The 26,381-nt window shown below is 35.2% G+C and overlaps 1 protein-coding gene across 1 annotated transcript; it reads left to right on the forward strand.

Moving 5' to 3' along the window:
- Nucleotides 1-9,855: 9,855 nt before the first annotated feature.
- Nucleotides 9,856-25,601, forward strand: LOC129579436 (tachykinin-like peptides receptor 86C). The gene is made up of 6 exons (XM_055469518.1): nucleotides 9,856-10,109; nucleotides 11,272-11,406; nucleotides 13,389-13,469; nucleotides 16,350-16,500; nucleotides 16,745-17,069; nucleotides 20,306-25,601. The coding sequence occupies exons 1-6, from the start codon at nucleotides 9,856-9,858 to the stop codon at nucleotides 20,470-20,472; spliced, it is 1,113 nt and encodes a 370-aa protein (XP_055325493.1). The 3' UTR covers nucleotides 20,473-25,601.
- Nucleotides 25,602-26,381: the final 780 nt, after the last annotated feature.

The following is a 26,381-nucleotide window of genomic DNA, read 5'->3' on the forward strand; positions in this document are numbered from 1 at the left end:
GAAAAATATTCAAAAATTGGTGTATTTGGATTTTCGTTCATAGTGGCCTAGCAAGGCCTGGTTGCGGTCAAATGCTAATTTCATCAAGATCATTCCCACCTAAAATTGCACACTGAACACTTTTTCAGAAGTAACCATATGCGTAAAACTACCAGGAATTGAAGAAATTGTGATATATTCAATTATGACGATTTTGCTCTAACCTGGAAATACATATCCCTCTAAATCACTAAAATGGTCCAATATATGAAATCTAATGATGCAGTTTTTCTTGGTTTGGACTCAATTATAGGAACCAATTGAAATTTGCCAAAGAGCTGAAGAGAAAAACTTTTTTCACATCGACCGGTACCTTTTTTGGTGCGATTTCGCAGTTGGTTCAGTATTTTTACATTTTGACACGTGTAAAATCACTGTATGAAGGTTCAAATCAAAAATTTTGATCATTTTCCGTCGATTTGATGTTTTGGCCATTGACCCGACGAGAAATTTGCGGAATATCGCATTGCGACTATTCTACGTATAGTCGCAATACGAAAAAGTCCGTCGAACGCAGCCAACTTCACGTTGGTTGTACGAAGTTTCAAGTCGAAATATCACACTCGATTCAGTTAGAACTTCACATTTATCGCAGCGCGATTAGTCGCAGGGTATTCAGCGATAACATTTTGCGGCAACTTTTATTGTGGATACCTATTCGCATTGCGAGTATCCGCACTCAAAAACGGATATGCGACGGATAGTCGACGTACACCTATTTCACCGCAAATTTCTCGTCGGGTGATGTTTTTGTTGAAAATCCGATGTGAGAGCGCTACTTAGCAAAATTTCTATCAAAAGTGTAAACCGACGAAATTATTGGCACCAAAATGGGTTCAGACTGGCCGGCAATGGTCATATTTGGATTGTACGGAAAAAATTGAGTCGATATAGGCTCAAAAACTGTGTTGTAAGTAGTGATTTTGAGGTTTTATGACGTTATTGTAGCAAAAATGTGAAATTTCGGTCGATTTTGGCCATATATTCACCCCTAACAGCTCAGTTTTGCACTTTAGAGCATTGTAATATTGACCAAAATTGTAGTAATGGACGCCAGCAGTAAGATTCAGTCATCTGTTGTCCAGTATAATTGCGATATAGTACCAAAATTTTTGAATATTCTTCAATGTATTGATTTTATTCCCCTACAAACTACATAGCTCTCGGGGGAGTGGATTTGATTAGTAAAAGTATGTCGGAAAATGGCTTAAATTTATTTTTTGGGCCCAAATTTTCGGATCAGCGGTAGGGAGCTGCAAATTTTAAAACATTTGGCATTTGGGCTACCCTAGTGTATATGTACATCGGTGTTTAAGTGATACGACGTAACTTTGCCAAGTTTAAGATCAAGTGAACATCGTTGGCTTCTTGTACTCGTACACACTCACACATGTACTCGCCAAGCTGTCCAACTAACCGGGATTTGGTGGAAGGTGATTTTATGGGAGCTAGAATGCGACAATAAATGTGCAAAGAATTCATAATTGTCACCCCGCGAACAAACATACACACCAAAATGGAACATATGTAAATGACGTCAGCCGCATTCGTCACTGCAGAAATAAAAATAAAAATGAGCACAGGCCATTCGAATGGCATGTAATATTTTTTAATACTTCAGTTGTCGTCTGCTTAGTGGCGTGATAATCACGGTTTGCGTTAATATCATGTGCGTTTCGAAAAAGTTTTTATGATGCTCGTCAAAACATTTGTTCGCATGAAATAAATGGCGAAAAAATGTTCACATTCGCAAGGTCATAAAACTTTTTACTTAACACGCACGTCACACATTGCATCAGATCTATTGGTATGGTTTTTGTATCGCTGTCTCTCTCTCTTTCTCACATACACACACATGCACAGAATACAGACCACGTCTGGAAGAAAGTCTCACATCTTGATTTAATGCGCGCTCGAGCCGATCACAGAAATAGCCTCACAAAATTTCTGCGCAGCGTTCCAATAACGTCTACACTTTAGTTTCGATGACATCTCTGTGTGCAATGTAACATCGAAAGTGTCGAAAGAAGATTTTATGATTCATGAGCTTCGCAACAGAATCCAACAGCTAGTAGGATATCATATTAAATGTGAAAATTTTCAGCTTAAGGTGGCAACTGCACTCGAAACATTTAATAAAGTGAAACATGAATTTGGCACAACTTTAAATGACTTGCAAACGGAACAAGAATATTTATTCGAGTTTGTGATATGCTTCGTCTCTATCCCAAGTATTTTTGTTTCTTTCACTCTCAATGTGTAAATATGTGCTACTTCTATTGGGTATATGCAAAAGTTCTCGCTGTTTTTTTTTATAGAATATAGAGCTTTATTTCAAAAACAAATCGAATGAATATTTTAATGAAAGTACTGTCCATCGCTAGCCACGGCTTTTGCCCACAATTCAGGCAATTTATGGATTCCATCCCAAAAGAACTGCGCCGGCTTAGCGGCCAAGAACGAATCAAGCCAATTTTTGACTTTTTGAAAACAACTTCGGTGATTCAACTTAGGTGATATTGAATCGACTGAAACCAGTGGTAGTAAGAAAGCGCAATGTCTGGAGATTACAGCGGGGGCACAAAGGATTTTCAAAATTAATAGCTTCTTAGAAATTTTGGACTTGATAGCCAAAAAGTCATTAAAAAATTTCCTCAAAAATTCGCTTTTTTGCGGCGATAAGTCAATTTTTCGATTTTGCTGTCAGAAATTGGTATATACCGATTAGTTTCTGTTGGGAACGATAAAAGCTAACATTTTGATAAGTTTCTACCACCTTCCAATGCACCATATCTGCCCCAACCCCGCAAATATGGAAAATCACCCATTTTCGAGGGAGTGATTGTGGCGCCCCCTATAATGACAAGTAACCACGATCAAAATGTGGTTTGATATGCTTGTGTCTATCGAGAAACGTCCATTCTTCACTACCAGTGTCCACTCGATAAAAGAATAATCTATTTTTCACATTTTTCCCGTATGAAAAAAACTGCTCTCGCAAATGCTGTTTTTTTGGCACGAACTCGGACATTTTTGAGCACAATAAAATTTATGATGCAGATAAAAATTTACAAATGTAATGATGCAGAATTGTTGACACATGCCCAAGCTTACCGTATGACGTTTTAGAGCTGATATTTTTCACCAGCACTTACCACTGGAGCTATCTATCGGCAAACAGCGAGATCTTTTGCATAGACCCAATACTAATCAAGCTACTTTCAGGGAGAGAGAAAAGTCAAATCAACGTAAAACAGACATAAAAAAAGGTGAGAGAATTTCATTCAATTAATCAGAACGAGTCCCGGGCCGCTTGTCATATTTCCTTGTATGCTGTATTATTCAATAGGTGTCTTCTTCTAGCAGTCTATTTCCCGTCGTTTTCCAGCCATTGCATTTTTTTAGTCACCAGCAACCAGAATTTGAGCACTGGTGCACGCGTCTGTCTACTGAATAGCCAAAATTTTCCGACATACTGGTTATGAATTTCATGCGCTTTCACTTCATTTGCGAGAGAAAAAAAATGTCTGTGTGCCTGTGCATGTTTGAGGCAAGTAACATAAATTAATCTGCACATTTTTGTTGCTGTTAAAATGGTCATTTGACTGATACCTGTCGATGGTGAAAAGCGTTTCTCATGAATAAAAATCGCATTTCTTCCCCTTCATCACCAAATTTATTGACGATTCATTTTTCCATCTGAGTTGTTCTACGTCACATATCATTTGAATTAATCTACGTAACTATGGCAAATCAGGCGCAAAATAACGAAAATTCAATGGAAAATTTCGTGTTGTTTGCCAGTGACGGAATGATGTTTCGAAATCTGTACAGGTTTCACATATCAACCATAAAATCTGACTTTAAAAAATATGCCGTAATATATGCATCACATTACAACATAGAATCTGGTTGTATTTTGTTGCGAATTGGGACAGAGAATCCCAGTGCAAAACATTGGATTAAATTATGACTGACACATCATTGTGGTGCAACCAATTGTGTGCACTATTTTATCACGGAGAGCTAAAATGACCTGTCCCCAAGCTACTGTAACTGAAAAGTCGCACAACATCGGTAAGAGCTTCTCGGACAGCATCAGATTTACCTCAACTTTTCAAAGTTTTTCGCTATCTGCAGTGATATTCGAGTGTTTGCATATTACAGCCACCACACACATCAATATGATAACGAATCGATATCCAGTGAGTTTTTCTCAATTGAAATGAATGTCTTCTTCTATCGTTTTGTCGCCATGCAGAAAAACCAATACCCAAGAGAAACGGCCAATATGTTTATACGCTGTCTATCCGCCAAAAATACACTACAATATATATTCACGCTTATTGGACGCCGAATTCAATATAAATATTCTAGTATATTTTCGGCGTATTCTTCAGCGTGAAACATATTGAAACATATTCAGGCGCCCTCTGATGGCCATGAATGCATTCATTGATTCAATATGTTTCACGCTGAAGAATACACCGAATATACACTAGAATATATATTCAATTCGGCGTTCAATAAGCGTGAATATATATTGTAGTGTATTTTTGGCGGATAGACAGCGTATAAACATATTGGCCGTTTCTCTTGGGTGGATATACAAAAAAAAATCTCAGATGAATATTTCGTTAAAGGTCAAACCATACAATAGGTTGTGGGCAATATTTATATTTTCCCCTGAAGCCTCTTTCACTCCCTCGGATGAAATCCCAACGTAAAGAAGAATTTCATTTTTCACACCTCACTCACTTCATCACCATTCTGGTTTGCTACACATCTTTTTCGATATTTGACCACGTTCAAGATGACTTTTTTCTCATCCACTTGGTTAAACAAACACGTTATACGTTAACTTAAATATTGTGGTAGATATATGTTTGTTACACATTGCGACCAAATTTTGTCTATAGGTGTAGAATGAATAGTGTACACCCGTCTGCCCCATGGCAAAAACTATCATGAACGGAATTTCGGTCAAATTGAGCTGCTTACAAAATCCTTAGATATTATTAATATTGCACACAAGTGATTTTGTATCAAGTCGTTATTCGTTATTTTTATTGACGAACATTTTCTCGACAACAATGCAAAACACTGGCTGCGTTCTCACAATGTGAACGAAATTCGGATTTTGCACATTTACTCTATCTCTGATATAAACTGTTACGTCCAATTTGATATTTGCGCATACATTTCCGGTAAGGTGTGAGTGATTTTGAGTGAGAGGTATTCAAATTAAATTGCATTTTTTCCTCTCCCTTGCCTTCTCTTCTCATATTTTCATATCCATTTTTCTATAAAACTCGTGTTGTTCGTTCAACTCGAATAGAACATTTTATGTGAATTTATCGATGACTCTATGCTAGTCCATAGCTGGTTTATTTCTTGTAGTCACATACGCATAATGGTCCTCGATGAATTGACAGTTCTCAAAATTTATGGGCAACAACAAAATCAAGTATTTGTCGTTTCAATTGGTAGATTGTGGAAGCTTAGAAAGTGCTACGCACTCACGATGATAAATACTGAACATTGAATATTTGGAAAGTGGATGGGAGCTTTATGTTGAGACTGAAACAAAAACTGGCACAATGAATTTCTTTCGCGTTGAACTTTTAGCCTAATTAGTTGCGAAAGAAGCGCACAGAAATATACGGAAATATTTCAATATCTTGCTCCGAGTGCGTATGGGAATAACGGTTGGATTACTACCGAAGTGTTGCATGGTCTTTCCCCATTATAACATTTTGGCTATAAACAAATGACATACATTGTGTTGCCTGAGATTTGAGACGATAATTTATGTTGAGCAGCGTTCTTATGTGTGTATGTTTATGTGTATTACGCCATGAAATATATTAGCCTGTATGATGTTGAAGTAGGTGCAGGACACATGTATTTGACGCATTTCATTCGATTTAGGCTACCTAAACGAATGACACATTGAGTTTCAAGCGTTGCTTCGATAAAAGCAATTCGTTCACTTGCGCACCTATATATTGCTTCCTATCTCATTAATTTTGGCATCGTTTTTTTCGCCTTATTTTGTCGTCAAGCTAATTTAAATTCTGGGATGGCTATACATTTTGGGACACCGACGTGAACATCGGTCGAATGCGTTCTGAATAACACACACAGAAAAAGATAAAAACAACAACAGCGCGCTGTTGCAGAAGAAAAAAAAGAGTATCGTTCAAGTGCAAAGCACTGCAAAGTTTCAATCTCAAGTGAATTGGCACATTAAATATGCCAGAGCATCTCTGATTTATTTGTGTCCGTGTCTCGAAAGATGATTACGTATGCTAAGATGATTACAAGTTTTTTTTTTTAATTACATCAGATTGTTCTGTGTCGAAGGTGTTTGTGGCATCACAACCATCCAGAATGCAAAATGGGATCGTTCAAAGATCATTGACTTTTTTTGTTGAAGATTGATGAAAATTCAAAAAATCATAAATTCAATTTTTGCACGCTACGAAAATCGAGCTGGAAGTCAGAGTTGAAAGCAGCACAAATTGAAGCGTAATATAGAAAGAGTTCTGATAAAATAAACATCAACACAAGCACTACCCGATCTTCGTACTAATTTATATTTATGACCGTTGACTTCCCATACGCTTGCTGTGCGATGAAACGAAGCCCGCCGCGGTCAACAGGCGAGATAGTGCACACAGCATTAGCGAGAGCAGTGTAGCACACTGTACTGCTCTCGCTCCAACACACACTGCAAGGCGCATAATACGAACTGAGCATAGAAGCGTAGAGAGCCAAAACACACCAGTACGCATGGCTACTAGTCCTGTGCACACTCAATCGTTGTAACATGCGCGTGTCTGTGTGTTGGCTCTCTACGCTTCTATGCTCAGTTCGTATTATGCGCCTTGCAGTGTGTTTTGGAACGAGAGCAGTACAGTGTGCTACACTGCTCTCGCTAATGCTGTGTGCACTATTTCACCTGTTGACCGCGGCGGGCTTCGTCTCATCGCACAGAAAGCATATGGGTTGGTACATTCTCACACAGTAAAATGATGATAAATGATTCGAAATTCCATTAATCAATTATTGATAGTTCGATTTCGAGTGAGAAACGAGTGAGAAAAAGTGCGTCATTAATCTAAGTGCTAAGATACTATTGCTCCAGGCAGACAGGTAAACAGCTGCTACTCGTCGCCGTCGTCAACTTAGTTGTTCAACACTCGGTCCATGTTCTGGCGTCATTTTTATTTTCGTGGTTATTGCGTATCAGGACTATTAGCAGTAATTGCACTAACACCTTTCCGCTCAGCATTTTTTTCTTGTAAAAATTCCCTTTGGTTCTGGTCTTCGAACCGATTTTCTAAATCTAATTTGTCCATAAATGATGGAAAATATGAATCTCTCTTTCTCTCTGTTTCTATCGCTTGATGATTGTGTAGAGCCAAAATACAGTTACTACCGAAGGGAAAAGTACTAGATTTGTATAATTCAAATAATGCAATCTAGTACAAAAATAATCCCAAATAATCCTTCGGAATTCTCAATAATGTTCAATAATGCTATTCATAATATCAATAAATAATAGCGAACTATGGTCAAGTAATTGATGCTTGCGTGCATTTGAATGCCTTGAAAACAAAGTGGGTGGATAGTAGATATGAATTGGTGAGACCTAGAAGAACACAAGTTTGTCAAACGTCGTAGCAATAAAGAGAAGTATATTTTACTGCAACTAACAATGGTTGAAAGAATGTAATGTATGTTCATTTTTGACGGGTCGTCCCGGTTTTTCGCGGTCTCCACGTAACTGATAAGAGATAACAACTAGTTGTCTTCGAAAAAGTTGTAGTACACAAGATCCACTATAACATTGCTGAAGACAGTTATCTCTTATCTTCTATCAATTGGGCGCAAATCAAAAACATCGGCCTATGGCATGTTTTTGTTATCATCCTTCGCGTTTTCTGCAAAAATCATAGGAGATGAGTAGGAACTGTCTGAATCAAAGTTGCGGAAGGCCTCGAGCACTATAAATTTGCTGAAGACGCCGAGTATCTATATTTTATCAGTTCAGCGAAAAACACGAATTTTGTTGTACAATTGCGATTTTTTGCGTTTTTCGCTGAATTGATAAGAGATAACGACTTGTCGTCTTCAGCAAATTTATAGTGCTCAAGGCCTCTCGCAACTTTGCTACAGACAGTTCTCACTCATCTCCTATGAGTTTCGCAGAAAACGCGAAGGATGATAAAAAAACATGCCATAGGCCGATGTCTTTGATTTGCGCCCAATTGGTAAGAGATAAGAGATAATTGTCTTCAGCAATGTTATAGAAGATCTCAAGTACTACAACTTTTTCGAAGACATTTAGTTGTTATCTCTTATCAGTTACGCGGAAACCGTAAAAAACCGGGACGACCCGCCAAAAATGAACATACATTACATTCTTTCAACCATTGTTAGTTGCAGTAAAATATACTTCTCTTTATTGCTACGACGTTTGACAAACTTGTGTTCTTCTAGGTCACACCAATTCATATCTACTATCGACCCACTTTGTTTTCAAGGCATTCAAATGCACGCAAGCATCAATTATTTGACCATAGTTCGCTGTTATTTATTGATATTATGTATAGCATTGTTGAGCATTATTGAGAATTCCGAAGGATTATTTGGGATTATTTTTGTACTAGATTGCATTATTTGAATTATACAAATCTAGTACTTTCCCCCTTGGTTACTACATAACCTGGATAGGTACCGTGCCTGGATAGGTACCGTGCCTGGATAGGTACTCCAATTTCGACACACAAAAACAACAACAACAAAAACACCGCTGAAGGTTGGGTTGCGACGGAGGCGAGCAAATAGAATTTTCGCCAAACAAAAACTTCACCGAAAATTTAATTTTATTCCCGATCCGTATTTATCGCCATGTAGTGTTGTTCCGTTTTCATTGAAAATCTGATTTTAAAAAATGTCTATGAGACTGTTCAGCCTATGCAATACGCCTGTCGAAATGTTTCTGGGCCACTCGGTCGCCCTGGTCCTGGTATAAGCAATTATTAAATAACGAACATTTATTATTTTCAAAAGTATACTCGAATGACTTTTTATGATAGTCATAATTCATCGTAGCAACTTTTCGCATCAACATATTTTTAGCATATTGAATATATAGATAGCACTTCTATGTTCTTCTCCGTCATCGTCTCCATGTATGAATGGCGAAGGAAAAAAAGGTTGTTTGCGACTTAATGCGTACGCTCTATCGCTTGCCGTCGTTCTAAAATGAAAATTTTTTGTTCGGCTGCCTTTTGCATTGCTCTTCATTTAATAATCACATAATAATTTATTCAGCGGAAAATTACCGACTGCTTTATTTCCTTGTTAAAAAAGCTACTTGGTGCTCGCAACGCATTGTGATGATGTTAAATTGAATGCAAATAAATTTCATGTATGAGATAATAAATGGAATTTTTTTTAGCAGATGTCTTTACCACCAACATCGGTTGTGAGTTATTCAAACCTAAAATTCAACGATAAACACCAAAAACCGATACTACCAAACAAAACAAAAAAACAACAGTTTATTTGAGTGATGAACGCTGTTATGCCCAAAAACAACACATTTATTGTGGTGGAAACTGTAATATATGAACAAAATTACCTCTATAAATGTCTACCTTCGCAAAAATACACACATACATAGACAAACTGTGAAATATATATTTAAACGTAAAAATATGGAGTGAATGAGAGAGAGAGAGAGAGAGAGAGAGAGAGAGAGAGAGAGTAAAAAAGGATTTGCGCTGAGTGGTGATTCAATTAATGTGTGTGTTTGCTGTTTTTCTTCTATTTCTTTTTTCAGCGCATCGTGAAATGAGAACCATTACAAATTATTTTCTATTGAATCTAAGTGTTGCCGACTTGATGATGTCCTCGTTGAATTGCATGTTCAATTTTATCTACATGCTGAATTCCGATTGGCCCTTCGGTCGATTCTATTGTTCGTTGAACAACTTTCTGGGGAATGTTACAGTAGCAACTTCAGTTTTCACCTTGGTTGCGATTTCATTTGACAGGTAATTAAAAAAAAATTCAGCTGCATCCATATGTTTTTCATCCGTTCAAGCTCAATCTCAATGGTTTCGTATGAATTTTAAGTTTTAGATATTTAAATTTTTTTTTTCATTTGCATATCCAAGATCGCTTAATAAACGAAGAAAAACGACACGCAGCCCTCTGGGCGAGGGACACTCAAAACATTCATCGTACATATATTTCATTCCACGCGTAGAGGCGTCTCGGCATTTTATGTCAAACTTTTCCCATGTATTTGTATACGAAGAAAGCGACCTTGGCATATCCATAATAGAAGAAGTGCATTTCCGTTAAAAAGTTAATTTTTCGTTTTGCTTGATTTACCTTAAATTTTGGAGCATTCCATCAAAATTGAAAATGTTTTCCGTGCAAGCACTTTCGGGGAAGATTCAATTTTAAATTTAATTGTTTGAACTGTAACTTTTGTCGATGTTGAGTGAATACATTGTGTAAACAAAGTACTCAAGTTTTCTAGAAAACAAGCGCTGAAATTTCCTTCAATCAATTACTTAATGAAATAACGAAAAGAAGAAGAAAAGATCAAATAACTTTCAATAATAATAATCCGAAGAAACTTTGTTGATTACGGATTGCTTAATTGCTTCACATCTTCTCTGGAGCGCTTATCGCTGATCAATCTGTTAACGCAATAGGTTTTCGCAAAACTGGTTTTTGTTCTCAATGTTGATGTTAAACAGGAAGCAGAATTTTCAGAACAGATAACAGAAAATTGACTTTTATGGGAAAGTGCGACATAGTATAAACAGATGCTAGCGAAGAAGTGACTAAAATGCGAAATTTTGGTTGCAAAAAAAAAACTCGGTTTTGAATCCTATCACCGCACATTGAACACAAAACCCAATAGTAAATTGCGTCGTTGTTCCTTCTGTATACACACGCCAACACTAAGCAATGATTTTTCATTTGTTGTGCGCAGTATAATCATGTGATAAATATAGTTTTAAGCTGAGAAATCTCATGTTCAATTCTTTAAGTACTCAATTTTAGTTGGATTATTTCATTGTATTTTTTTTTTCGATGCAAGTTAGTGTGCCAGTTGTTGGCTACCCTTTAATTCTATTTCTTTTATGCATCTTCTATGTGTGAGTATTTGTTTGTTTGTTTGTTTCTTTCTTTTTTCAGATATGTTGCGATTGTGCGGCCACTACATCGTAGAAATTCAAGAAAGAAAGCGCGAATGTTTGTTATTATTATATGGGTCCTTAGCAGTATGCTGTCATTGCCATGCTTATTCTATTCAACAACCGAGGCCAAAGTGTGAGTGTACTAAATTTGTGCGAATTAAAATTTACTTTGTACAACTTTCAATTGACAGTGAAGAGAAAGTGCAACGCAATAAAATACATGTGCAGCCAGCGTGAAATTCGATCCGAATTCATGTGCTCAAACACACGCGCACAACATAATTACGAGGAATTCGAGAGGACGCATCAAGATATAAAATGATTCGAAATCCAATTGTGACATTTTTTTTATTTATTTTTTTTTGTGTACAACTAAATTCGTGGAATTTTTTTTCCATGGAAACACACTTTGCTGTGTCAAACACTTCATGGCATCTTACACACCAGATCAAAAATAGAGAAAAACAATGGGAAAATATCTTCTGTATGGCAACACAAATAATTATCCGAAAAGAAAATGTTTTTTTTTAAATCGTTAGCTAACAACTGCCCAAACAAGCATGATATTTATCCTTTTTTTCGATCCGAAAGACGAAACTATAAATCAATAAGCAACTTGGGAAAATGGCTCGGTTAATGTTTGCCTGCCAAGTTCCGTACAAGTACCACATGAGTAATTTTGTGAAGTGCAAACAGCGCAAACAAATGAAAGAGAAAACAAGTCTGCCTATATTCACGCATCGCCTCTTTACATAGTATACAGTCGATAAGAAATGTAAAATGTTCGCCATTTAGTTTTATATTGCCAATGCATTAGTTAGGGGGATTTTTGTTTTGTTTATTTTTTGTTGTTTGTAAACAAATCTTTTTGCATTGCACTGTACATAGTATATGTCCATAAGAGATACACAGAGACAATGCAAAAAGATAGGCAGATTTGTTTACAAACAACAGAAAATAAACAAAACAAAAATCCCCATAACTAATGCATTGGCAATATAAAACCAAGACCGTTCTTTTTGCGTTATTTAAAATGGTTTTTTTTACGTTAATTTAATTTTTCCATCAAATTATTCATTCAAGCACTACATGGAATGTAGTTTCAATCGAAGTATACATTTCTGTATTTTATGAAAATTGTTTTAATCAAAATCAATAATGTGCGACCCGGACTGTATTTTTTTCTGGAGATTATAAAATTGAAGAGGTCAAGAAGAAGATAGAAGCTCAGTTCATTGGATAGGTTTATACTATAACCCTGTTGATTTTATGATATATATATATATATATGATAGTTTCAATAGAAAAATGGTGTCAAAAGAACAACTGGAGGTAATTAAAAGACTATATCCATTTTTAAACGATCCCAAAAATTAAATACGTTTCAAAGATTCTTTTGTTTCTCAAGAAGATGACATTGCTTGTGGGGTAATTGCATTATTCAATTTAATAATGATTGTTAAAGGAGAAACATCAAAAAGTTCATTGGACAAATCTTTCACGAAATTGCCGTACATTGATAAAATTAAATATATAAGAGAAACATTGAAAAATTTAGTTATTAATCATATAGATATATAAATAATTATAAATATATTTTAATTAAATAAATTATGGTTTTATTTATTATATTATAATTTCTTAATAATGGGTTTTGGGTACGATAATTGTACATTATTTCACATTGAGAATTAAAATAATATGAATTTTTTTTTTAGTTATCTCAAACATGAATTACATGAACATGACATTATTATATTTTTGTAATTAGGCGTAATTGCTTTATTTCAAATTAGAACTATGGATAGAAAAAAGAATTAATTTTCGGTCCAAAAAATGGCCTAAAGAGTCTTAAAATTTTCTCGAGAAAAAAAAACAAATGCAATAGCCTATATTCCATGTAGTGCTAAAAATACCGAAAACCAATAACAATGAACACAAAAAGAGCTTCAGAGTAGAACGCGGGCGGTTTAATGTACTAGAGTGCGTGTGTGCGTGGGCGGAAAAGGCAAAAGGAGGAAACGCAATGACGAACACAGAACTTACAAACAAAAACGACTTAAATTAAACGTGCACATTTCTAATTTTAATAAATTTCGCTCTTATTCTTATTAGATATCAAAGTGGCAAGCAGAGAGTTGTGTGCTTCATATCATGGCCCGACGGAAGGTATCCGACATCACTGACAGACTATGTGTATGTGTTATTCAATTCCCATTCTACTCATACTCGTTTCATATATTATACATTCGCCAGTCTTTATTTCTTCCATTTTTTTTTGTTTCTTCACTTCTATCGCTCACTCGCTTCTCTCTCTCTCTCTCTCTCTCTTTTTCCCTTTTTCTTTCTCTCTTCACTTACTTTGTACTTTTTTTGTGTGCACGACTTTTTATCAACTCTCTTAATTTACGGCACTTTAAGAAGATAAGAAGTTTTTTAATTGCCCAAACCAGCTTGTAGTATATATGGTTCAGGAAAAATTGTTTGTTATATGCGAGTTTTGAACGACTTTTGCGAGTCGCACAATTTCATACAATTTGAAACAAATTCCCTAGGGGAATTTCTCATTTAAAAAATGTAACGATGTTGATATTTAGATGTATGAATTTTGAAGATAATTGTGAATTGTTGCAGATTTTTAAAGATATGTTCAATATCAAAATTCCAGATGGCGACTGAATTTTTGAAATTCAAGATGGCGCCTGGTGAGCACGCCCGAACTTCAAATTTTTAACACTAAATATCTATAGATATTTCTTGATATTTTGAATATTGACAAAAATACGTCGATTTCAAAGATTTTGGAAGATTTTAAAGATTTTTTCAATGAGAGATTGCCCTCGTGAAAACCAACCAAGTGACTCAATGACTGGCTGGTATGTCTTACAAGAGAGAATTTAAGAGGTCGCAAAAGTTACGTACACATCTTATATAAAATATAATGATGTTGGATTTAGCACATCGCATATTTGGGTTTCACGGCAACTATGCTTCTGAACGGTTCCAATTCATTAATGAAATAGAACGAAACAAAAATATGAATAAAAAAGTAGAAGAAGGTAGAGAAAGGTAGTACTTAGATAGCTCGATACGCATTTTGTCATTCAATTAAACTACATATTGACTTGCATGAAAATAACCAAAGAATTTTACGATTGAGCGAGCTAAAATCAAAATTCCGTTCCAGCCAATTTACCTAAGCTCATCTTTAAAAGTCTCAAGGACAGAGAAATTAAGTCAATGTCTTTTTTTTAATTCAATTGTATTCAATTGTATTTTATGGCGACAAGCGAGCGACGCAGCAAACAGGCCAACATACCAATTCATGTAGTGACGGTATTCACTTTGGAGAATACAAACTCTCTTTGAATCTTTTTCCAGAAATCGTATACAAAAAATAGAAATTTTGAGAAAAACACACAAACTTTTCTTCTCACAAATTACGTATCGACATATGTTGCAATACAACTACTATACTTTAACAATTTTAAAGCGTTTAGTTAGTTTGCCCTTTGACCGTGGTGATGCTTTGATAGGGAGTAAAATTGTGAGAAATTGGCTTGAGAAAAAATATTTCGTCGAAATGAATTCATCCACCGAATTAATAATGGACGAATTACGTTATTATATGTATACAATACTCCAATTGCGTGTTCCAAAGATGAAAAAACAAATCATATTTTGTTTGGGTGTATAAATTTATTCAGAAAATTAATGGAAAAACAAATGGCACGGCATCAACGGAACAAATACAGTACAAAAGTCAGTATTATTTGTTCAAAGCCAGATCGGGAGATAGAGAGGAAGAGCCATACGTTTAAGTACATGTGTGCGTAGCATGTGCTGACAACCACGACGGCGATGACGACGACGACGACGAAGAAAACAATGCATCAATCAATATTCATTTATTTTGATAGCGTGTACAGTTTCAATAGAAATCCATAATGGAATAGTCAAAAAGCGCATATCAACGACGTACAAATGCGATAACGTAAATTCTAGACCCTAAAATCGGTGTTTTGATTCATGAACATGCTGTATGCAGACTGAATATCACAGTCGATTGGTATCCTCGCTTGTTACCATTATAATACAATACGGTTTTCGTTTTATTTCTTTTCTTTCTTATCATTGTATATTACGATAAATTTCACTAAAAATGAGACGATTGTGTTGAAACGTTCGAACGAATCTTTGAGCTGTCTGAAATGTGTCTGTTTTTGTTTTGACCTTTGATAAAGTCTATCTCGTAATAAAACCCAATCAACGTTCGACGTCGTCCAAATTTTGATCAACATTTATTGGAACTGTTCAATTTAATTAATTCCAAAGTGATTTCATTAGATCGGCATTTTTTTTCCTTGCGTGAAAGTCAGAATTTCCAGTCAGACCTACAAAATGAAAACGCCAAAATTAAATGTGCTATAAACGTTGAAAAAAAAGCTCAGTCTCAGAAGAGGCCAGACACTTTCGTCATGTGTCATATCAAAGCAATATCAATCACTCTATCGGTGTTGGTGATATATTGTGTGTTATGTAAACAGCTAAAGTTCGTAGTGTGTAACATTTGCCATTGATTTTGGACGGTATAGCACTTGTGATCAATGTGTGTATGTCTTATAAAGTGGAACCTGTCAAATATTTGATGTTGCTGTGGTTATTGTTGGCGACAAAATGTGGTTGGCTACCATGCGAGTTTTTTTTTCATTTTTAGATAGCAATAGCACTGATCAAGAATATTAAACTTTCATTCGAGCAAATAAATTGATTTTCTAATATTGTGCTATTATTTCTAGTAAAATCGCTTGCAGAGCGTATTACACTGTCAATACAACGCTTATGGAAGACGTAACGAGACTATTTTGTAAACAATAAACAATACGTCCATAAGCGTTAACATTGGCAAACCAAACTCACTAATTTTTTCTATTTCTCCTATTTTATCGTTGATTAATGTTCTAATTTTACTCATTTAAATTTCGTGTCTCCCCCTAGCCTGTATTTATATATTTCTTTATTGTTCTTTTGATTCCGTATTTTTAAACGCTCACACATGGAAATCCTTTGTTACAGATACAATTGTGTTTTTCTTGTGCTGACATATGGAGTACCAATGTTGATAATGATTGTGAGTTACACAATAATGGGACGTGTTTTGTGGGGCAGTCAGTCGATCGGGGAGCATACTCAGCGCCAAATCGAATCAATAAAATCGAAAAAGAAGGTTTGTATTGCACGCTTGTATCTTAGTTTGGCACGTTTCATACAAATCATTCTACACCCAACATTGAAATCAATTTATTTTCCACTTGGTTACGACATATCTCTCTCTAGTTCCTAGCAGAGTTGATCGAATCATGCAGAACATGAGAGAGAAAGTACAAACTGATAGTCATTTACCGTTTTTGTTTTCGTTCGTTTATTCATTTTTTTCTGTTTGTTTGTTTGTTTCTCTGTTTGTTCTGCAGGTCGTACGAATGTTTATTGCTGTTGTCACCATCTTTGGCATCTGCTGGCTACCATATCACTTATTCTACGTGTACTCCTATCATCGGCCGCACATTACATCATCTAATTATGTTCCGCATCTGTTTCTGGCGTTTTACTGGTTGGCTATGGCGAACTCAATGGTTAATCCGATTATTTACTATTGGATGAATCGACGGTTTCGGCATTATTTTCAAAAAATCATGTGCTTTTGTTGCTTCCATTTGTGGCAACAGAATGAATTGCTCAAAAGTGAAACAGTTTACATGCCAAACTCAATGTCCATTGAACGTCGTTCCAAATCATGTAAGTAGCTAAGTGGCCTAGTCACAGTAATTGAAAACATGCTCATGAGGGAGTCAAGCATGCGAAGAAAAAAAATACACAAACTCACACACACATACATACACACACACACACACACACACACAACCACTAATGATCTTTGAAATGACATTATCAAGTAATAACTCAAATTAGCACGACCCTTTTCTCTCTGCGAAATGCGAGCCATTCATAAATTTCAAGCAGAACCAGAGCAAAATCATTGTTTATTTTGCCTATATTTCAAAAACATCATAAGACAACATTCGGTGCACGTTTACCAATAGACTTATGACTACGAATGAAATCGAAACGCAAACATGCGTGGTATGATATGTCTTGAAAGCATGGCTTTCATTGGTGTTTCAAGGAGATTTAATATTTCAATTAAAAATAGGTCTGTGGATCTCGGTGGATCTGCTGCGTGTGCATGCAAAAGGAGATACATATTTTTATGTTATTAAACATTGAATATAGAAAACAGAATGCATTGCGTGTTATGTCGCTGTGGCGTTTGTTGGAAAACAAGATAAAAACCATGTTTCTCAAAGTCAAAAGACAGTTTACTCGGCTTTGTGAAACAATCAATTTTATCAGAAGACCCTTAAATTATCTTCTATTTGGAAAATCTGGTCCGACTGCATCGAGTTGAGTAGTCAACCAAAAATCTTCCAGTTTAATCGCATATTCAAAACATTACAGCAAATTGAATGGGGCTTATTATTTTCGCTTTAATTTGCTGCTACCATGGAAACAAAAAGCATCGCATCGAAATAAAGGCTAAAACAATCCGAAGCTGCTTTTACATTCAGTTCGCATCGTGACTTCTCTAGGATATTTGTTCGACTAATTTGAACATTTTATGAAATTTAAATGAGAGCAATATGTACTCAATTAAAAAAAAACCAAATCGGTTCGTCCAATCTGCAGGCAGCGAAAATATTTCAATGGAATGAAAAAGAAAATACGCATGCACATACACAATTGCGGCATTACCAAGCATAAGCAGACAATCTTGTTAGAAATGTGTATTTGTGCTTTATGCTTTGGTTAACATTAATGAAAATTGAATGGGAATTATTTCGGATCCTTTTGCGGTCGAATGAATGAAATTTCCTTAATGAATACACACAATAAGTCATTAGGAAAGTTTCTTGTGGCCGCCGTGTACGGCATTTGGAAAACAAAACATACGCACAATCTAGATTGATCATTTATTAATTGATGCAAATATAAATATATTCTCTGCCGATAATTGGTATTGATTCCATTTGTGAAACGCCATGGAAATATATCGTAGAGCTTGTGCGCTCTCTCACTCTCTCTCTCTCTCGCTCTCTCTCATTATTTCTTTCTTTTTCCCTTTCTCTAACTGTTGTTATAAAATTTTTGGTTGGAAACACATGCAAAACACGCTACCGTCGTATGCACACAGCATCAGAGAATTTCATGAAATGTGATCACAGCGGATCACGAATTTCTTACATTGTTATCCAGACCAATTCCGCAAAAATTCCATCTTAGCAAAAATGAGAGTAAATAGAGCATGAAAAAGTTCGAAGTCTATTCTTTGAATATTCGGAGTTAATCCACTCCGCACACAAAAGGAATTGCCGTAGGTGTGACTGGTGGTGAATATTTTAAATGTCACCTGCCAACAACAAAAATGCGATTCATCAATCGTATAAAGTGTGATAAAGTTGCGTTTTTAATGGGCAACTTTGTACTTTGTGATGCATTGATCTTAGAGACATTTGGCATTCAAACCTACGCTCAATGCATGACACAATAGCATAATAATGTCAAAATATGCTTCGCATTAATAGAGAAAATATTATTTTCCATCAAAAGTTGACAGACTATACTATTACGAAACAAAAATGAACCCGTGAGCATAAAAACAACGTATTGACTCTTCGCCGATGAATACGAAACGCAAAAAAATCGCCGAACAAAGTGAAACACCAATCTGTTATTGGATCAATATGAAGCATGAAATCGTTGGCTACTATTTTATTCGGGTTGCGCTTTGTTTCGAAGCGCGGCAAGTGTTTCATTTTGTTCCAGTAACAGAACGTTGTATCACTTTGTTCGGCGACGCGCTCAATGTACTGTTCTGGAAAAATATGCATGATTTGATACAGTTTTGAGTCCATTGGTATATTAAACTATTCATTTTAACACAACACCCATTCTATTTCGCTCACACTTACGTGCACTTTAACGTTGCTGAAACATGTACGTTCTTGTTTCTTTACTGCGCACATCTTTTTAACAGTAAAGCAGACTACTTTGTTATACGGGTAAAAATTGCACGTAAGTGTGAGCGAAATAGAATGGGTGTTGTGCGTCCGTGTTTTGGCCATGTATAGATTTCACTATATAAACCAATGTATTCACAGCGGCGTGAACCCGCGTTCCGAGGATTTCATACAAACTTCCCATGTATTTTTTTCTGCTCTATTGGTGTTATCGGCACATCGAAATTCGCGCTCCTTATCAGTTAATTTTCACTTCATAGACAAATCACGACCAAAACCACCATTAAAATGAATCATCATACCAATGGACTCAAAAGTGTATCAAACATTTTTGTTTCAATTAAAGTGAAACACAATTTCTATAGTCAGCCGATATTTCACGATTCACTTTCAAGCGAACAGAATTTATGTTGCACTCGCACAAAACTGTATCAAATCATGCATATTTTTTCAAAACAGTACATTGAGCGCGTCGCCGAACAAAGTGATACAACGTTCTGTTACTGGAACAAAATGAAACACTTGCCGCGCTTCGAAACAAAGCGCAACGTAAATAAAATAGTGGCCAACGATTTCATGTTTCATATTGATCCAATAACAGATTGGTGTTTCACTTTGTTCGGCGATTTTTTTACGTTTCGTATTCATCGGCGAAGAGTCAATACGTTGTTTTTATGCTCACGGGTTCAAATCACGTGCTTGTTAATCGAACGTCATTCATTCATCGTCAATTCGAGTCAAAAGCTGATATTATTTGATGATGTGGTATAACACTCATTAAACCGACACTATTTATACTGAGCCTTTGAAATTCATTTTCCATTATTCAATACAGATTTCATCACTTGATAACCATACAAATTGCACTAATTATGGCTAAAACAGCCAAAACTCACTTCGCTCTTTGTATATAGACATAGGATTATCATTATTTATTTGCTTGGTTTTCACTTTCAGTTCGCCAGCGCTATAATAATTCAATTCGGCTGAGCGAAATCAATAATCATTCGACGAAAACTTTGCAACAAGTGCTGTATGTGAGAGACAATAAACTCAAGACTGAAAGTATGTTTGTGGAATGCTTCGACAGTCCAGTGGGTGCCAGTAGCTTGAATTTCGCCTAAGGAAATCGCAAGCTGATTTTTGGGAATAACACACAACAACAAGAGCACATACACATACAACGAACTCCATGCTATAGCAATCAAACTACAGCGGGTAAAATTCCATCATCCATTTTCTATATATTTCACAATATGATGAAGAAGACAAGAGAAACAAATCAACTGAATTAGATTGGATACCAATTATTTTCACAAGAGAAGATGAAAAGACGAATAATAATGTTATCTAGATAAATAAATTTTTGAAACAACGAGAGGTTGGCCTAAATTTAGCATAGTTACTTCGTCGAATGGAATATACGGCGAGGTAAAAAAAAAATTCCTTCGGAAATGGATAAAATTTATACAAAAAATGACCAGATGATTCGTATGCCGCTCACTGCTCACATTCATCCTGAGTTGTCGTCTGCTTCATTTCCTCCGACAAATGAAAAATACGTAACAACAAAAATCATAAGATATGAATGAAAGTTGCGCACATTAACGACTCAGTCAAGTCTCAACACTCTAAGGTGACAAAGAATCCAATAATATGTTGACGCGTATATTCCAGTCGATGAAGGAACAGCGCTTTATTAGAATGAGAAAAGAGTACAACTTTGAATGATTGATTGTGTCAAATGGAAGACAGTATGTAAGAGTACGAGGTTCGCATCGTGTCGCATTGAGTCTAGAAAGAGTTTTATGATGGATAAAAAAATGAGGTAATTTAGACAGGATTTTTTTTATTATAAGTCACTTGTTTTGCGATTCAGATGTTTTTTGTTTTGTTCGCTAAGTGGAATGATGTCGATTTAAATGATAACAAATTATAAATGGGTTTTAGATTGTCATTATCATGTTGATTGAACCGTTTGGATGGCGTGAAATGTGACCAAGCCAAAGAATATATACTATTATTGATAAACTTTACATTTCAGTAAGTTGTATTCGATTATGAGTTGAGCCACTAAAGCGCCACTTTCAATGTTCATGGGCCAAAGTCAATTGAGCGGTATTATACGTAAATAATCAATCATGTTCATAGTGACTACACAGGCCGTACATCTGCACACACACACACACACACACAAGCACAGACATGAAAGCAAATATTGAATTATAATATTCGAAGAATTGACGGGGCTTTCTAGTAATCATTATGTTTGACTCGTTGACTTCGAAAATTAGACGTTATACTTAAGTACTGTGAAAATATCGGTTTCAGTCGGGTGCGTTTAGCAAATCATGCCCCGTTTATTAAATATAAGACAAATTGTTGGACTGGACAATTGTTGGAATGCTATCGTGACTTCAGCTGGATATAATGAGAATTTGAAAATAAATCTCTTCGTCGCTATAGTCTTCAGATGGACTGTGGTAAATGAGTAAATTCGATTCATTACCTTTTTGATTTCTTTGAAATTGAATCGATTAGACCACGGCAAACGATTGTTGAACTTATTTCGTCGTATGTGTAAAGCCAATAATCGATATCAATTGGAGCAGATACACGTTTGTGGCTGCATCCGATATCGCATAAAGAACAATTCACCGATAAGTGCAAATTCCAAACGGATTGAACTAGTGCATTCACTTGGATTACGTGCAAATTGTGCATTTCACCCTTGACACGATACACGTGTCACACTATCGATTGGTAATTACATTATTTGATTCCATATAAATTCACTTTGTTTAAATTGATAAGGAAAGAGTGTAACTATGTTATTCTATCCATAGACTCGAAACTGATTGATATAATTTGATTTCCTCCATAAGAAATTCTGCTTTATATTTGATTGATAATTGTTTGTGTGTGCGTGCGTGTGTATGTGTATTGCGACCCAAATAACAAGCAACCAACAACATGCTATAAATCAATTAATAAATATATACAACAATACTCATTCGACCGCCTTGGGTTTCAGGCGCACCATTGACTTAAACTCATTCCAAATCGAACACCTTAGATAGTGTTTTTATATTACCAAAGTAAATGTTCCGCGCTCCGATGCTATACCATTTGCTCGAGCCATTTAAGGAATCACACAGCGGATTTACGCAGTGATTAATCAATCAATATTTCAATTAACGTTCGTTCATCATTCAAAAATATATTAATAAAGAAACAAAATGAATGCTTACGTGAATAGTGATAGTTCAAACTTCAATAAAACTCAACAAGTGATATTTTGACAAAGAAAAATGATCCAAATGCTGACATTACAATGAAAAATAAATCAAAACCATAATAGGACGAAGAAAAACCCAGGGAAATATAAAAACTCCATGGAGAAAAAAAAATGAAATGTACAGACATAAAATTATATTGCTCATCAATGGCTTGATAAAGACAGATTTATAAGATGAAAACTTACCTCCTCCATACTTTATTCCCACAAGAAGAATAGAAAGAAACAAAAGAATAAAATGGATAATAAAAATAGTCCATAGAAAATGCTGTATATACATATTAAGATATATTGAGAAGCTAACCAAAATAGATGTTGTATTAAAATAAAATAAGATACAGCATCAGTGTTCACATTCAGACAAAATGATATTTTGTTGCGAGAAAGGTCAAAAATGGTTACAGACAAGGGCAAGGCAAAACGCATTCACATAAATAAATTCTGATAATGTTGCCGTACATTTCCCTACACTGTCAACAATAGATTTGGTATGAAGTAACGACATCGCAATAATAAAAAAACTATCTCCGGAAGTAAGAATCTGGAAGATTATTTGGTTTTCTCTTTTCTTTTCTTTTTCTTTCCAACCCCAATGCTCTACTATTCGTTCGTACGACAAACAATTCGTTCAAATTTTGAACGATATTCGGTTATAACACGGATATTATTCAATTAGATTTTGAGTTAACTAGTTTCAATAGGATGTGTAGCAATATTTCCCATCTATATACAGAATGAAATGAAATGGAAGGGGAGATAGAGAAAATTGAAAAGAAGAATTGTCGCAAATTCCTTTTTAAAATTGGGTGATTGGTTTGTCAATTTCTCGAGAAGAACATTGTCAATTTCTATAAATGAATGCATTGTCCGATGACCTAGTCGATTGGAATGCAGCGGGGGAAAAATGTTGTCCATCGAAACATCGAGCCTTCAACAGCACAAACAACGATATTTGCTCAAGAGCAAACGGAAGATTTGAATCCAACTTTTTCAAAGGGAATATTTCGAGTTACATCCTCCCTTAGGAGACCCAATCAAACTTACCTCGTACGACACACCGTTAGAAGCCAATTTTATCCAAGAAAATTCATTCGGCACAGTTAAAATATCTTGAGATAGAGGCACAAGGTAGCCTCATTGGATTACAAAGTAATTATTTATTATCAGACCCGATCCAATCGCCCAACCAGCTTGAAACACGATTACATTACATCAACACAGGCCGCTCTCCGTATTCAATTCTGTACGTGATTTTGGAAATGTGTTAGAAATCATTGGAGTTTTGTGTTTTGCTTTCTTCATCTTTGGAAGACCAATTCTCTCTGCTCTTCAACACCATCAGATGGATCGATTGCTAGTTATTTGAAATTGGTTCAATTTCAGATTTAATAACGATACATAACAACAACTCATCAATTTAAATTTCGTGTGATAGACATCAGGCCAAATGAAATGGTTTAAAAGATGTAAATGTGATGTTGTCCAACCTCCGATAACTCAATCAAATGCATTGAAATGAAATGAAGCCATGCTTTTGTAATTGTTCTATTCAGAGTGCACGTCGATTTGCATGAAAATGTACTCAGTTCATGATTGAGTCTTCATGGTAATTGATGGAGTCAATTCCATTTTCCTCATAAAACCGATATTTTCCTTATTCTGTACATTGGAATCTCTCAATTATGCATCCACACATTTGCAATTCCTCTTTTCTCGCCAACATTTGAAAGAATAAAACCAAACTCTGAATTGTGAATATACACACGCGTATAAGCAGGAAAAGAAATTAAAATTAAACACATAAAAACCAGTTTCCTCTAAGTTTCTCTAAGTGTAAATAGTTCATATATTTTTAAGTCTCTCAGTGACGATGAGAGTGGAACATTTTAGTTTTTCAATGTGAAATTTAAATGAACATTCTCATTAAATGGAAATACGCGAGAAAAAAAATTTATACGAAGTGAATCAACAACAATATGTTCATTTGATCTCGCTTGAGAGGGCATATGTCATTTAAAATGGGACACTCTTCATTTTTCATCCATCATTTACATAGTTCATTTGAATACGATGTACATTTTGAAAATAATTTGCGCATGTACGTTTCACTTGGACTTGTGTTAATAATATACAAATGTATTTGTATATATGCGCTTCTAACATCTTCACTAAACTAAAAATTGTACAGTGGTGTTGTTATACTCATCACATCAATGAAAATGTTTTAAATTGATGTTAAATCCTGTCCGGAACTTTTGGCATTAATTTAAATTTGTAAGACCTTTTGATTATAGCCAGCAATTTTCATGCTGTTCAAATTTTTCATGATGAAATTTAGTTTTGATAGAGATTCCATTCGTAGAATAATTTTTATCCAATTATTTTCATGACACATCGTTTAGTTGTTTGTTACGTTCACCACCCAAATTCCAACATCAAAGAGAAAACTCCGCACAAATCACCGCTCATTATAAAAACGAAATCAAGAGGGATTCAATTGAATTTAATTAAAAGCCAACAGTTCCGAAACATTTAACAGCATCATTGGATCAAAGTGGAAATCAACAAATAAAACAAAGTGTGAAATGTCATGAATTTATTATATGTAAGAGAATAAGAATAAAATTATCGCTAAAGTTAATAATTATTAACTATAAATTGTATTATAATACAATGGTTTTCGGGCTATTTTCTCCAATCTATTTTCATTTCATCGAATCAATTGTCTATTGCATAGAACCATTTGAGAAATTCATTTTCAAAATGGCCATTTCAAATGGAAACTAAAATTTTTTTCAAATAAATCATTTGCCACGAAAGGAAAACCAATCACTTGTACAATTTTACCAATTTTAACTTATTAGTAAATAACTTTGTATTTCATGTGTAATAATTGTGAATAAATGGTTTTTAAGCTCTCTATTCTTGATGGGCTCACCAACTGAATTCAAATCATATTCCGATGTTTTTGCCACAGTTTTCAAAAAGTTGCAATGCTTTTTAGGTGATACTTAGGCCGTACATAGAAAGTACGGGCACAAAAATAGCATTCACAACGGGCGCCTTGCAATAGACTGATTACAGCCTGAGCGACGAGTCTCTGACCTCCGCATATATCCAATAATCCAATAATACAAAACGTGATACTTTGGACAAATTCTAAGCTTACCGACGGTTAAAGCTTACAGGAATTGTGATGCTTAGTAACTGAGAAAATAGGTGTCCGGAAAAAAAGTTGAATAAAAGTCCAAAACTTATTTGAAATATTTTCTATAAAAAGCTCATACAAAAAGCTCAAGTTGTTTGTATGGTGGTGGTATCTACCGGTACAGCTCCTTTACACACAATGAAAAGCTTTTCCACGCTCATTCGTACAGTGGAGCAGACAACTTGTTATGATGGAACATCCACGAATATTTGTACGGATAACATGAACTTTGAAAAAGCTTGAGTTGGCATTAGAATTTTTTTTTACATTCATAGATGGGATTTTTTCAATGAACTATCAGTTCTATCAAATGATGCCTGGTGTTTATATGGCAGAAAAAATTTGCGAGAATTTTTTCATCGAGGTATACTAAGCTTAAAGGGACAAACGAACGCCGTGAAAACTAAACTATATTTACTATGATAAATAAAGCATTTCATGTTGGAAAATCAATTTAAATGAAAATTAAGATAATAAGTAGAGCAGGTACACCTCAACCATCGAAATGAATCGATTACATTACATCT

The sequence above is a fragment of the Sitodiplosis mosellana genome, unplaced genomic scaffold (assembly GCF_009176505.1).
Source record: "Sitodiplosis mosellana isolate CC-2019 unplaced genomic scaffold, AAFC_SMos_1.0 Smas_scaffold_6226, whole genome shotgun sequence".
NCBI classification, from domain to species: Eukaryota; Metazoa; Arthropoda; class Insecta; order Diptera; family Cecidomyiidae; genus Sitodiplosis; species Sitodiplosis mosellana.

Excerpts from the sequence above, each read along its gene's own strand:
- LOC129579436 (XM_055469518.1), top strand. The coding sequence starts at position 9,856 with ATGTGTGTGTTTGCTGTTTTTCTTCTATTTCTTTTTTCAGCGCATCGT. Across the intron at positions 10,110-11,271 it reads GTTGCGATTTCATTTGACAG|ATATGTTGCGATTGTGCGGC; the intron begins GTAATTAAAAAA and ends TTCTTTTTTCAG. Across the intron at positions 16,501-16,744 it reads CAATAAAATCGAAAAAGAAG|GTCGTACGAATGTTTATTGC; the intron begins GTTTGTATTGCA and ends TTTGTTCTGCAG.